At 37.7% G+C, this 15,740-nt stretch overlaps 1 protein-coding gene across 6 annotated transcripts in view; it reads left to right on the top strand.

The window, feature by feature from the left end:
- Nucleotides 1-8,747: 8,747 nt before the first annotated feature.
- The window catches only part of Vwa5a (von Willebrand factor A domain containing 5A), a 33,453-nt gene continuing 26,460 nt past the window's right edge, over nt 8,748-15,740 (top strand). For 3 of the 6 annotated variants that reach the window (XM_087561615.1, XM_087561616.1, XM_087561613.1), the window contains exons 1-7: nt 8,754-8,846; nt 9,747-9,827; nt 12,407-12,464; nt 12,580-12,782; nt 13,056-13,278; nt 13,397-13,572; nt 13,847-13,961. In XM_087561615.1, the coding sequence (XP_087417741.1) occupies nt 12,422-12,464; nt 12,580-12,782; nt 13,056-13,278; nt 13,397-13,572; nt 13,847-13,961 (760 nt within the window). In that variant the 5' untranslated portion in view covers nt 8,754-8,846; nt 9,747-9,827; nt 12,407-12,421. Of the gene's footprint in view, nt 8,847-9,746; nt 9,828-12,406; nt 12,465-12,579; nt 12,783-13,055; nt 13,279-13,396; nt 13,573-13,846; nt 13,962-15,740 lie in introns of all 6 variants that reach the window. The other 3 variants (NM_001393948.1, XM_087561614.1, NR_172059.1) reach the window with 3 other exon arrangements.

Raw genomic sequence — 15,740 nt, forward strand, 5'->3', positions numbered from 1 at the left:
ATTAATTCATACTATCACTTGTATTTGTTCCTCTAATGCAAAATTTAAAAAAATTAAAATAACTATTCTCAATGCAGTAGGAGTTAGACAGAAGGTAGACATATAATCTAGAGCCTTTCTTCTGTATCTTTTACTTGAGAAGAGTTATAAAACACAGTCATCAGTTATGCATCAGGCCAAAGGAGGCTACTGTACTTTCACCTTTCCAGCAGCTACAGACTTGAACCAAATTCACTTTTGGTCACTAACCATTGAATATTTAGTATTTTATCATTCGAGTACAAAACAAATCAAGACTCATACTAACACATGTGCTTTCATAGTTTCCACTGTTTTTTCTGGCCAACTGACTAATTTTCTTTGTTCTCAACCGCTGATCAGGATGTGCTAGAAAATAAAGGTTCTTAGAACACAAGCTCCACCAAAACTTATTACGACACTTTAGACATGGCACTAGCCATGGGGGGTGTCTGACCTATCCCAACTGATTAATTGCCCTGAAGTCTAACATGATCTCATAAACTCAGTGCTTTCCTTTTTGTGACTGATTCAATTAAATTTGTATATTGTATTCCAAATTTGTCTGTGTTGATTTCTCCTATAAAATTTCCTTTGGAGAATGAAACAAAATTTTGTTCCTTTAAAAAAAATATTAGTAATGTCACATGAACATAACCATGAAATCACTAAACTTAAAGTGTTTATTGGCTTTTAATAGATTCATCAATAAATTGTTTAAATAGTTCTGTATTACTTTAACAAAATCTTTGCTTAAACTTTATAATCATCTCATGAGTATTTCACAGTTACATTTGCATATGCAAGCAGAGAAACATATCTCATAGTTGTGTGAACAGAGAGAGCAATTAAAATTAGTCTTTGACTTAGAAGCTTGTCTTGAAAAAGTCTATCAATAAGTTAGCTAATAATCATATGTAAATATTACAATAGTTATAAAATAATAACCTATACTTTCTGGAAGATAACTGTACAAAGAAGATATTCTTTGTATATGAATGTGACACTAATAAACATTCAATGGTGACATACTGAAATGATGTTTGAGGTGTTGAGTATAGAGAAAGGCATAGATAAAGCTGCCAGTCATTGGACTATTTCAGTCTTGAAGGGAAAAGGAAGATAGATTGCTTGATTGAATAGCATTCAAATTTAAATATTAAATAAATTGTTCTCATGTTCAATATTATGTATCTATATCAATCATCAAAACATCCCAAGGATATCAATGTTTAATTAAAACAAATAAGATGTCTAAAAGGTGGAAGAGATAGGTAAGGAGTTCCTCTATGACTGGTGCTAAATTGAAGGTGTGACATAAATAGAGTATTACAAAGTAAACTTAGTCAGGAAAATTGAGTATTTATATTAAAGCTATTTATACTCTACCTAAAGATACTGGTCAGTATCTGCCTGACCTGTAATACAGATGGAAAATTAATGCATTATGTTGCCTCAGGGAAAATAGGAAAGTCAATTAGACACAATTTGTGTTAGCGTCACAATCATCTATTAAGCATACATGAAACATATTAGGTTTAAACATAATTATTTTCTTGACTTCTGATACATCTCTTCAAAATATGAATGATCTTTTCAGCTACTTTCCTAAATTGTCTAGAGACTGGATCTCAGACTGTCTCATTCCAACATGGAGTGGCACTAGGTGAAACTGAATCCAGTTGCTCACCTTTTCTTTACTGGGGAACTTCTCTCCCAGTTCTCTGTGAGCTTTAGGGCCAGTGACCTTCTCATGAAGTAGTTCTGTAGTAGGTAATGATAGTTCAAATAAAACCTCCCCAATCTCTTTTACTCAGAGGACCAAGATACAGATCTCAAGTTCCAAGTAGATCACATATTGAGAATCAAGTGCCAGGATTCATGTTTGAATTTCTCAAATCAGTAGAATAAAGTTAAGGCAGTTTTGATGATAAAAAAAGATGTGTCACAAATAAATATATATTCATGTATATGGCATATATATGTATTTATATATTCTCTCAAGACTTTATTATTGGTATAAACTGCATAGAGTGATGGGGAAGCTAAGAGCAATTAAAATTTTATCTTCCATTTCTCATGTGACACTCTTATCCCCCTGGTATATGGTTCTTGCTGTTTTGAAATAGTCGTTATCTTTAGGATAAGTCTAGAAATTAAGCCCTGGTGGACATGTTTGTATGAAGCATTTATGTCACTGACTTTCAAGCTAAAAATAATTAAGAAAATATTTAAAGCCATGTCAATGCATTTCAGCTTATTTAAGGCATTGTGAAATAATGATTTGTAATTGTTAGTAAATGTGGTTGCTTTCATGTCTGTTTACTGTTTTCAATATTTTAAAGGATCTCAATTAATGGTCTGGGGTACATATTGACTTAAGTAAATTTATAAATAAGTGGTGATTCAGAAAAAGTACAAAATGAACTTTTATAAATATTTCATAATAGGTAATAAATTACTCCTGCAGTTGCTTTCCATATAGGTATATAATGGAAATTCTGAATACAGTAAAACGAGAGACTAGAAATGCACCAAGAAAATAAAGCAAAATGGAAGACTGTAAATAGTTTTTTTGAATTGTAGAGTTAAAGATGAGCAATGTGATTTATGAAGTAAATGACAAGGGAGAAACTTAGAACATAAAATATCTGTATTAACCACATTTAGCTTATTATAAACATACATATAAATTATTGATACATGATTGAAAACATGTCTCTATAGAAGGTGAACATGCATACATGCCTCCTGCTCAACATGATTGTATCATGGTAACATGACAATAACCATAAAATTCTGAAACTAAATGTTTGAGTGTGTAACAAGGGAATAGATAAGATCAAACAAGGTTTGCAGTAGCCAAGCTCTAACACTGCACATTAATGAAATAAATATATTAGTATTGTAGTAATGTGGGATGGGGCCACCTACCCTTCTCAAAAATTTAACCCAGAATCATTCCTGTCTAAAGGTGTAATACAGGGACAAAGAGTGGAGCAGAAACTGAAGGAAAGGCCATCCAGAGACTGTCACATCTGGGGATCTATCACATATGCAGCCACGAAACCCAGTCGCTATTGCTCATGCGGAGAAGTGCTTACTGACAGCAAACTGATATGAATGTCTCCTGAGAGTCTCGCCAGAACCTTAACAATACAGATGAGAATGGTTGCAACTAACCATCAGACTGAGCAGGAATATCCCAATGGAGGAGTTAGAGAAAGGACTGAAGGAGCAGAAGGGGTTTGCAATCCCATAGGAAGAACAACAGTATCAACCAACCAGAGCTCCCAGGGACTAAGCCACTAACCAAAGAGCACACATGGAGGGATCTATGGCTCCAGTGTATGGCATTGTTTGGCATTAATAAGAGGAGAAGCCCTTGGTTCTGTTGAAGGATTGATTCCCCAGTGTAGGGAAATGCTAGGGCAGTGAGGTGGGAGGGGGAGCATCCTCATAGAAGTAGGGGAAAGAGGAATGGGAAGAGGGAACCTAGAAGGAGGATAACATTTGAAATGTAAATAAACAAAATATCCAATTAAAATAAGAATAAGATGTGAAAAAAAAGAAAAAAGAGAAAAAGAAAAAATTGTAATACCTATGAATCCAGTGGTTTATGTTAATCAGTGTGGGTAGAAGACAGATATAACACAGAAAGACCTCAGGTCATTTACCTAAATGGTTTTTCTTCCGATAAATGGTAGCAATTAGAATAATGAACTTATCCACCCTCTACATAGTCTGTTGTATCTCTTATTATTTTCCTTTTTGTCGGCTTTCTTATTTATTTGTGATAAGGAAATTCTTTCCCTATAGCACACCATATTCTTAACCATAGGTACGAAGTAATACAACTGACACCAAGACTATATTCATATTCTCATTTATAGCTATATATTCATGGAAGCACTGCATATTTCCTACTCCCTGAGCTTGGAGTCACTCTTTTTTGTTCCTCTATAAGATTTACTATTACAGACATGTCATATGAGAGCACAATGAAGTTATTGTCCTTTAAAGGCAGATTTATTTGATTGAGCATAATATGTCTATCGAGCCTCTCATGTCTATTGAGATCTATCCATGTCATTGCAAATGGCAAGATGTATTACTATGGAACCATGGGACTTCCCTAACAAGACTATGGAGGTTAGTTCAACACTTTAAAAATGGGAAAATAGCATTGGGAAGCACTTTCACAGTATCTTTTAAAGTAAATTATACTTAATGCTTTAATTAGTATTTGTTGACAAAATTTTGTGAAAAGAGTTGCAATAAAATTTTCAATTAACATGCTTTGGGTTATTTTAAATTGTTGGTTGGGGTGATTACTTTGTGAAGACTATTTTTCAAATTGATAAAATCTACCCATTAAATTTTAAAAATAAAATCCATAATAACAGAATGAATTAGGATACATATTTTTCATTAATAAGGACCAAGTCGTGGAATTAGGCATGTGATCCAATACAAGGCTCAGTTTTAAGGCACATTTAACCATGAAAAGCGGCATTATTACTACAGTCCATATGATGACGTAGTGTTGGACCTGACTATAACCATGTGTTGTGGGACATATATAACAACTAAACATTTGCATTCCTTCCTAAAATGCTGGAGTGGGCGGAGTCAAGATGACTTTTCTACCAGGAGCTTCTGGAATAAAGACAGGACTACATAAAGAAGCTCAGAATTGTTAACATTCTAAAGACTTCTCCATCCACCATGATGGAAGCCTTTTCTAGTTATGAAAATATTGTGCATACTATTTTACATTACATACTAATTTGATCACACTTAATGTCATTTGTGTGCATATATGAAATGCTAAATTAAAATATTATATTCTAGATACAATTACAAAATATTTCCTGAAAGGACATACTTTGTTATGCTTTTTAATCATTCCAAAGTTTTGATTACATGTGTTAAAGGGCATTTGATAAGTCATACATATTTCACGTAACATAAAATATTGAATGTTAATAGGTACACAAATATGGATATTGTCAGATGGTAAAAGGAATACAATGAGCAGTTTTTAGTTTGTAGAAATTAGTAGTCTACATTTTAAAGAGGGAGAGTCTGTCTTTCATTACAAGTTCTGATGTTATAGTTAGATGATCCCCTTATGTATTCCAGGGCAAGCTACTGGCAATGCCAACACTGCTTCATGTTATTGGTAATAGCACTGTTGCTATTACAGATGTGGTGCAGCCAGGCTTAGGATTAGGTGCTAATGCTCTGTAGTAAGGAGTATGCAGTCTCATGTTATACTTGTGGACATATGTAACACAACACAGAACACAAGTCATTATTTGGAGAGCTCTGTGTTAGCCCCCTTAGTGCCATTCTTGAAGCCTTTGAATATACAGGAACAGAAAGAATTCAGTCATCACTGATTATATGGCAAGAGTTCTCTAATACATGTGGCCATAAAGCATCAGAGAAGCCTTTCTAGAAAACAAGAGAAAAAAATTCATGCAGTTGCTGTTACCTTCAAGAGGAAAAGTCATAGAATGGAGACAATAGAAGGACATCATTATCTATCTCATCTCACAATTTAAAGGAACAATGATGCTTCAGTAAAACCAAAGTTTTCTCTTTTCTGTTCACAAAGCACTATCTGACAGTCCAGTGGCTGAAAGTTACTACTTGAAAGTTTCTTCCCCACACACCAAAATATTACGTTCCCACTAGAACAGATAGCTAGCCTAGACTATGATAGTTAACTATGATAGTTACTTGTCATTTACTAACAGGAAAACAATATAGAAGAGTTAATTTTTCTATGTGAAAAGCAATCTAAAATGAATATATTTACAAAAAGAAATTTCAGTAATGAGTGACTAAATTACTGGTTTACTATATTATACCATACCATACATTTACTCCTTCTGTTTTGCCAGAGGGGTTAGCCTTCCTAGGGGAAGGCGGATATTTCCCTGAGGAGAGAAGGAGTCCGGGGATGGTCAGGGTAATTTCACACCTCTGACTATCAATAAGACCTCTTCTGTAGCTCTGACTTGCTAGGAACCAGGTGCTTCCTTAGTTATACAAGTTTCTCAGAGCAATGACAGACTAATGATGATCCAAGTGGTTCAGATTATAAGCTTGATTTTGCATTACATGTCCAGTTACAATATCAGACACAATTAGAATTTACAAATAGATCGATTCTAGTTATACACCCTAGAACTCCAATTTAAAGAATCTAAAATTATCTCCTATAAAGCAAGCACAATTATTATATGACAAATTGCTTTTACATTGAAAATGTTTGCTATTTGAAAGCACTCCCTTCAGACAGAAAATATCTCAACTGGTCTTTTATGAACAGCAAATACAAATACCTAACTTCCTTTACTACATGTTTCATTATCTATGCTATGAAGTACAAAAAGTTTATTTTAGTCAAATCTAAAAGTTTACTAAGTCAAGCTAAATTCTTGGATTCCAGGTGTATACCCTGTAGGTCCTCAATCTTTAGACTACATCTTCAAAGAGCTCTTAAGCCTACAATGAAAGGAGACCTTGACCTGTAGCCAAGTCTTCTGGCCAGTAAGAGGTTGTCAGTTGTTCCCCCACCAATTATACTGTGAATTTGCTCAGGGGCAGACCCCTTAAGAAAATGCCAAGAGTAATGACCTCATCTAGCTCAGTGCTTATCTGAGCTTAATGATCTCCAGGGCAAAAGGAAGGCTCCCAAAGAGTGGCCAGATAACGTTAATTGTAGGATTTTTCCTACAAAGACTCAGACATTATTTTCTCAGGAAAAGAGATAAAATGAATCATAGTGCAAAAAGTTCCAAAAAGTGCGACATACAAACTACCAAATCAAATGGTTCGAGATAGAAGGATAGGGATTGCATCAGTCTGGTCCATATTGCTGGGCTGTGTTAAGGAGCTCTGCTGGTAATCAGACTCATGCATTTCCCACTGTATATGACTGTGCCACTGTTTATAAAAAATGAAACTGTCAATGAGCAATGGTACCAATGCTAGCTTTGTTTGCTTTTGTTTCGCTGTCTCCCGGTTGCATCAAGCGCTGTGCTGAGATAATGGATGCAATGCACAGCATCTGAGGCTTTGCACTGTGAAGAAATTGCTCATGCATTTCTTGGAAAATGTCTATGATTAAGAAACACAGTGTATTCTTCTGTTCCATTTAAATTGATTCACGGCCAGGTACATTGCCAAAGAGTGAATATCATGTGTCTCCATAAAATACTTGATTGCTAACTATACTGAATGTGTGATAGGAAATGATTCAACTTTTCTTTCACTTTAAACATAGCACAAATGAGCTTGTAAATAAAATTCATTCATGCTTAAAATTGGTAAAAGTCCATTAATTTCATGTATACTTTTATTTTACATATTTATTTCGTAGATCTCCAGCATCCTGGATGTGCTCCTTCATGCATTAAGTTCCAAGCAAACACTTTCATCTGCTCTGCAGCCAACTTCAAGTCCTAGTCTTTAAATCCACTTGGCTCAGAGAAAGAGCTCTGCTTTAAATCCACTTGGCTCAGAGAAAGGACTTTGCCGCACAGATACTGCAGGCAGTGGAGAACAGTTAGAGTGGAGAGGAGAAACACTGTAGAGGATATGATTCCCAAACAGACTCATTCCCTTTTACAGTCAGTCAGGCATATAAAGATATCCATTAGTCATAGAAGGAAATCTGAGCTCACACTATGCTTTAATGCACACTTGTATATGCTTGTGGTAGCTTCATACCCATTTTGAACTATTATAACTTAAAACAGCCCAAGTAGTTACAGATTTAATCATCATTTTATAGACACAAGTTCATTTTAGCGGGATAAGTTTAGGAGGAAAAATATTTCTTAGCATCATGTGTTCTGTCTCTGGGTACAAAATATAGACTAAAGCCAATGATACGTTATAATACTCAATAATTTTCCTATTAGTTGGATGCAGAACAGAGAGAGGATGCTCTTAGTGAGCAAATTCATTACTGAGCTGTATGATGTTATTTCTCAAACAAAGAAAGGATCCAATTCAAGCCAGTTTAAAAATACATGTAAATGCAGGGTTATTGGGAAACTGTTCTTGAGCAGGCAAATTCCCTGGCTGTAAAGGAGATCAGGAAAGTCACCATGGGGAGGGAGATAGAAGGAAGGATGAAGAGAAAGAGAGAAAACTAGAAAGCATGCAGAAAAAAAGGAAAAGGGTGAGAGGAAGAAGAGAGAGAAGGAGAAGCAGAGAAAAGAGAGGGAGAGATCACAATGTCTGAATTATGTAGCAAAGCGTCTCTGGGGAAGGGGAAGCCCAGGCTGAAATGTTCAGGGTTAAGTGTCAGGTATGCCATGTAGGAACTGAGGGATATTGAGACAACCTGGAGGCCAGGTCTGCTTTGGTATGTTAAATATGTACTTCAAGTGTTTGTTCCAGGTTCGGAAACCCAATAGTTATATAATTTCTAGATAATACATTTTCAGCATTCAACCTTGAAAAACAAATCCTGTACCTTTGACTATCTTCAATTTCTCCAAGTGTCTGAGTAGACCATGCAGAGGGAAAAAAAAATTGAGCAATTGATTTAAATTTTAAACAAAACACTTTTCATCCTATCAAAGCAGAAGCAGAAATTCACTTTTTCGGTAAGAATTTTCAGTCCATCCCTTCGCTCATACAAGTGTAACTTTATAGCTGGTCCCTAAAAGGGGGCGGGTCTTCCTGGAAGTTCTGCTTAAGTTGCTTTCACTTTGGTTTCCGAAGCTGCTGAGACTTCAGGAGGCTGGTGATTGCTGAACTTTGCTCTCTCTGGGAAGAGTCCTGCCCGATCTCTCTAAAGGGTAAAAGCCTTTTTTTTTTCCTAGTTAACAGCATAACGTATTTATTATAAATGGCTTTTAGTGGGAAACCGTGGGGTCTGAGTTGCTGTGGGGCAGAAACTCACACTGGGGTGTGTTTCCAGAAGATTTTACTTGGTTGTTAGTACATAAATTACCTCAATTTCAGATTCATACGCTTGCTCCCTGCCTCCTTCTGGAAATCGATATCGGCTGGAAAACTTTAAAAAATTTTTTTTTTCTCCCTCGCTCCTCCCCCTCCTCCTTACTTCTCTCCACACTCCAGCCCTGTTTCTCTCTGACCTCCCTCTTCAACCTCTTCCTTCAGTTTACAAGAAGAGTTTTTTGTTTATTTGTTTGTTTTCCTTTTTCTTTTTCTTTTTCTTTTTCTTTTCTTCTGGTTTCAGGTTACTTTTTCCTATCGAAGTGCAGCTTTGATTATCCACCCGCCTTGATCCGTTGCAGCCCATAAAACCTTCCCTACAGCTCTTGGGGAAATTGAAGTTGTGCCTTCTGTACATATCTGGAGCTGGGGTCTTAGATGGAGAGGCTAAGGGTTAGATAACTATTTTTATTCAAGGCTCTTCAATCCACACAGTACTTTCCTTGGCTTGAAGCACAGGTTTCACTATCTCCCTGAAGCTGTAAACAGCAGGGGTGTGGCAGGCTGACTCACCTAGCTTTCTGCCTGCAATTAAGCTGCCCACTGGAACTACTGTTAGAACCGCTATAGCTGCATCCAGTTTAAGGCTATAACTTTGGTCCTATCTGTAGCCAGTCTTTAACTCAAGGAGTGTTACCACTTGTCACATCTGATTGACTCTGGAAGCCGGGAGGACTAGGAGGGGGTTGGAATCAGGAAATAAATATTTCATTGTAATTGATACCTCTCTCTTCTCTTAGCCTCCTGCAGTGGCCACTGTCAGCCTGAGATCTCTGCTGCCAGACGCAGTCTAGTCTATTCTTCAGCTGTGCTGCTCCTAGGTGACTCTCCTACTATAAGCTTCTAGCTGGTACCAGAAATTTTTCTGCCATATTCCAGGCTCCTTCATGGGCCCCAGGGAAAGTCCTTTCTTGTGCTACTGTGCTTGCTCTCCTCTTCTTCCTGTCCCTCCTCCCCTCCTTTTCTTCCTCCCCCTCCTCCTCCTCTTCCTTGCTTGCCTACTACCTCTCTGTTGCTGGCCAGATCTGAGCCATTCTAATTCTGTCAGACTTTTCCTAGTGATCAAATTACAGATGTAGAACACAGCTGGTGCATGTGAATTTGCCCTGCAGCAGGGATGTGCCCAGTGCCTGTGACCAGGCAGCAGCCAAGTTCACTGTGGTGTGACCCTACATTAGACTTGAAGATGACACCTGCTCAGGTCTCACTGGCCAAGCTGCTCTGACTGACTGAAAGATGGCTGGGTGATCCCGCAGGCCCAATCTTAGGTGACTCCATGCAGCCACCTGCAAGGAGACCCTGTGTGGATGGAAATGGAGATCCATGGAGCTCAGCCTAGTAAAATGCTGGCCAAATCTTTTCTGGAATTGTGGGTGGTAAATATGAACTTGTTGTTGGGATGTCTTGAACAACTTTGAGGTCCCCTACACAGCCTTCAGAATCTTAGATTGGAATTGCTCTGGGGTGGAAAGCTGATCTTTCAAAAGGGTTTTCCAGCCAGTCTGAAAGACAGGGCTGGACTTCTAGGGAACTTGGAACCATCACTGTGCTTCTGGACAAACATGATAAGGTTCCCAGATGTGCCCTTTCGGCTCCTTATGATGCAGTTCCAACAAAAACCACCCTTGTTGGTATTGGGCACTGAGGTCACATAGAATGACAATGGGGAGAGACAAGCTAGTGCATGGTCAGGTTAAGAAAGTCCTACAAAAGCTCCCAGGGTTATCACAAGCTATCATTAGGATTAGATCAATATCTACACTCTGGATAAAATAATCATGTAAATCATAACCTGGAAAAAATCACTCTATCTCTTTGTCATCATATCATACTTAAGATTTATATATCATAGTCAATTTAGGAAATATAATTGGCAAAGTCTATTTCAAAAGAAAAATATTGTACATATAATCTCTTTATTCTTGAGAATGTCTTTCCAAATATATAGTATTTTTAATTATTTTTTGAAAATTGTATAGATGTGTGAAATGTATTTTGATTATGTCCCCATACCTGCCCCATCCTCACTGTCTAGCTCCTCCTGACCCATAACAGATCATTTCCCAACTGCATATCTTCAATATTTTACTTAATCTATTGAATCCAATAGTGTCTACATATGAATAGGTATGGGGTCATAAATTGGAGTAGGTACAGTGTACCAAGGACAAAATTCCGTGAAGGAAAATTTTCTCCCATCCCATGTAGTTATGAACTGCAAAACTCCTCAGGTAGGGATTGGACTGTATGTCCCCCTCCATGATCTGTGCTAGATATTGATTGATTTGACAGGACCTTCAGGCATGTCTTAGGTAGGTAAGAACCCCTGCTCTAAGGTCATGAGTACAATGGACTGAAAACAGTGATTTCAATAGCCCCTGCCTCTCAGAAGCTTTCTGAGTAAGGTTGCAGGGTGATAGGTATTCCTGTGTGGGAATACAGACAAGACAATATAGATGGCTATTTAGAGCTGTGCATGCTACAGTCTCTTATTTCTTCTCTGCATTGAACCAGGAGTGATCACATGACAATATCTAGAGAATAAATATATAAAGAGCAAAACAGTGGGTAATTTCAATACTAAGTCCTAAGGAAAAGTGATTAAGTAAGAGGAGTGTAATACAGTATGTCATTTGAATCACATGGGTATGCAGGTAAAGATCTGGGAAGAGGTACTGAAGATGTGGCTTGGTCATTACAAGCTCTGCCTTTTCTTCTGAAGGACCACGGTGCAAGTCCCAGGTTCTACATGGCCATTCATAACCATCTATAACTCTAGTTCCAAGGGATTCCACATCCTCTTCTGGCCTCTACTCTGTGTAATGTTATATGTAAGAGTGTCTGCCTGCACGTGATACACAGACATGCCTTTAGTCAAACACTCTTATGCATAACATAGAAACAAGAATATATTAAAAATTGAAAAAACAGATTTTGAAATGAAACGATTCCCAGTAAATAATAATAACAATGTCAAGAAGAACAACACTGGCATCCATCCTCATTGATAAATGCCTCCTTTGGGCCAGACCTTAGCCTTGGAAATAATGTACACAAATATATTGCTTTGATTCTGTGTGGAGAATGCTGGTGTTCAATGAGGTTAAATTATGGCTCCTATCCAGGTCACTTTGGATAGTTCATTCAGTAGGAGTTGAATGGTGTTTGAAGCTACCTCAAGATGTTTACAGATTTCTTGCTTAGTGGACAATTACAGCCTCCACCTGAGCACCGTTAACCAGCAACCTCACCCCTGTCATCCCTTCTCATTTTCACCATCTTATTGGTTATTGCTACGCTAAAAATTTGAAGCTGTTACTGCAAGATCAAAACTCATAACTACTGGTATTGATGGTGTAACCTCTAACCTGGACCTCTTAATCGTGTGCCATTTTCACAGAAACAGGCAGTTACCATGGAGCATCACTGGGGCCTAATCACTGGCAACAAGGAGAAAGGTAAGCCTGGCTTACAACTCTTAGCGATGAGCGCTGTACCCAGAGCAATTCCTCACCTACGGGTATCACTCTAGGAAAAGTTTGTTGATTTCCTAAACCCTCATGTCTTCCCCAGTACCACTGAAGAGCATCTCAGTCACCTTGTCCATCAATGACTTTGTGGCTGCTGTGGCTGCAACCCTACATTATGAGAATGAGGAGAAAGTCCCAATAGAGGCAATGTTTGTGTTTCCTATGGATGAAGACTCTGCTGTCTACAGCTTTGAAGCCTTGGTGGATGGGAAGAAAATCGTGGCAGAGTTGCAGGATAAGACGAAGGTCTGAGGGATGAACACATTATCTTTTCTCTCTTTGAAATTGCATATATGTTTATCTTTTTAAACAATTCATAAGTGCTGATTTTGCCTGTTCCTTTTCTTTGTTCCTTTTTAAATGCTATGTGCCCAAAATCAGTAAGGCAGAAGGAAGGAAGTAGAAGATACCAGATGAATTGTAAAGTTCACAGGATCCATGACACTCCCTTTGAATGGTTCATATGTTTCTGATTACCTTTGATTTCATTTGAATGCACCCTGCTTACCCTTGCTCTAGGCGCACAGCAAGTATGAGGAGGCACTCTCCCAGGGCCACCAAGCATACTTATTGGAAGAGGATGATTATTCCAGGGATGTCTTTTCTTGCAATGTGGGGAACCTGCAGCCTGGAACTAAGGTTGCAGTTACCTTGAGGTATGTGCAGGAACTGCCATTGGAATCAGATGGGGCCCTGCGCTACCTGCTCCCAGCAGTCTTGAATCCAAGATATCAGCTTTCTGGTAAGTAATTTATGCCTTTGACAAACCAGTGGTAGAATGACTTGGAAAAATACACAGAATTTTTGTTGTGCTGGAAAGTGTTGATATGAAAGGGAACATTAATATACTTTCTTTGTAGAACAGTCAGCGAGCAGTTGCTTGAATGTACAGAAGCCCATTGTCCCTTTGGAGGCCCTGCCTTACACACTCAGCATGGTTGCCACCATCACTTCCCAGCATGGTATTGAGAGGGTCCAATCCAACTGCTCCTTGAGCCCTATTCAGTACCTTACAGATGACAAGACTTCTGCTCAGGTGAAGAGAATACCATTGTCAGTCTCCACAAGCTTCCTTGTTGAGCTGGTCCCCGCTCAGCCTTCCCACACCTTGCTTGTTTTTTTGGCAATGCTTGGTGAGGCAAACAATTTAACATCCCTATTCTGCGTAACACATAGCCTCTTTCTCATAATCTTTCCTCTGCTTCTGATTGTGCTTCTGATGGAAGAAACCTGCAACCCGAAGTCTGACTGCAACTCAGTCAGCAATCAGTGGGAATTCTAACATGGTCCTCTGCTGGTTCCCTACTCAGGTTTCCTTGACTGAAGGGCATAAGTTTGACCGGGATGTGGAACTCCTGATTTACTACCGTGAAGTGCACAGCCCCAGTGTAGCTGTGGAGAAGGGAATGCAGGACAAGAAGCGAGGTATTTTTATCTCCCAGTATGGTTCCCCTCTAGGATATAACTTCCAATTGTCCTTGATTTTCTACCCTTTATCCAGGATCAGTATATGGTCAATTGAATGTCGACTTTTTGCTTCCACATAGAAACATGAGTGTGCCTAATAGGTAATAAGGTAATTATGTCCCTTAGGCTAAGTCACATAGATTATTGGATAACTAGAGAAAGAAATATAACCAAATAATTCACAAGGAATTACTCAGCACATTATCAACATGGGACGATGACTCTTCTTTACAAAAAGGACAAATAAAAAAATGATCCCATGACCACTTCTCCTTTGATTTCATCAGTGATGTCCAAGCCTGATAAAGTCTCCTGCTTTACATTGTGTGGTGGCTTTTACACTGTCAGATCATGTAAAAGCAAATTAATTTGTTTCAACTGTTTTGAAAGTATTTGGGCTACAAATAGTAAAGTAAATGCTCAATTTGGCAATTTAATTTCCTTTGAAATAAATTAAAATGTTCATTTGATATAAAGATTATGTTGACTTATACTATTATCCAGAATTATTAAACAACTAAAATGTAAAGGAGTTACATCTGTACTATCCGTTACATGATGAGTTGTGATGTCATTATTAAAATCATGTACATTTAAAAATTAGAAGATTTTTAGATAGAAAATCTCGAAATAATGGGAAGAAAAAGGTAGTTATAATTCTTCTTAAGAGTTTAAAGTAACCATTGGAGTAGGAAAATTGCAATTCTAGAACCTATATGGTATGCAAATATTAATTTCTCTTAATGAATAGTAATGTCACTTTAGGTAAATATGTTTTGTTGATTAATTTATCACTCCTACATGCCATGTTGTTGCTCACTCTTCCTTTCTTTCTTTCTTCCTTTCTTTCTGTCTTTCTTCTTTCTTTCTTTCTTTTTTCCTTCCTTCCTTCCTTCCTTCCTTCCTTCCTTCCTTCCTTCTTTCTCTCTTTCCTTTTTTACCTCTCTTTTAACTAGTAGGAATTGCCAAATTTAACATAGAATTATTTCTAGTTCTTCTTTGTTATGAAGAAATTAAACTTGGAAACTATCACTAAAACTCATTCTTTGTAGCTTATGTGATTGTTTTTTTCTTACACTATGTTTAGCTTTCCAGGGAGTTTTGATTTTTAATCTGCATTTAGTTGTTGTTGGTGTTTTAAATATTTCCTTAGAGGTGCACCATACTTGTAAAAAGGGTGGCACCACACACGTATTGTTTTGCTCTCTTTGGTTTATCTGGCCCATTCTGCACTGGGTTGTAGAGATCATACACAGCACAAAAAGGGCCCTGAAACTTATTCGTTTTCAAGATGGATTCATGAGAGCTCCTTGGGTGTCAATAATTTTTCCCAGAATGACATCTGGGCTTGCCTTTTTATGTTGTGACATTAAGCACTATAAGGAATTTTCTATGAAGCTCAGTTTCTGTAGTCAACCCCTCACCAACCTCGTATTATCAATATTCGGCAAAGGTGATTTCACACTCTACCACAAATTGGGACTTTCTCTTCTTCTTTCACTATTTGGTCACTTATCTCTGAGTTCACTCAGGGAAATTCCAGCTTCCCTGTATTTCTTGCAACTGCCTCATGTCCTCTGTAGCTCTTCTGTCTTTGTCGATCTTGTTGATCTCTTTCTTTACTTTGAAATCTCATGAAATATTCCAGCTCATATTTGGTCATTTCAACCCTCCCTATGGAACCTCATAATCCTGGACCTCAGTATGTAATAACTGAGGTCTCACCTTCCTTCTGGG

The sequence above is a fragment of the Rattus norvegicus genome, chromosome 8, assembly GCF_021556685.1.
Source record: "Rattus norvegicus strain SHRSP/BbbUtx chromosome 8, alternate assembly SHRSP_T2T, whole genome shotgun sequence".
In the NCBI taxonomy this organism is placed as follows: Eukaryota; Metazoa; Chordata; class Mammalia; order Rodentia; family Muridae; genus Rattus; species Rattus norvegicus.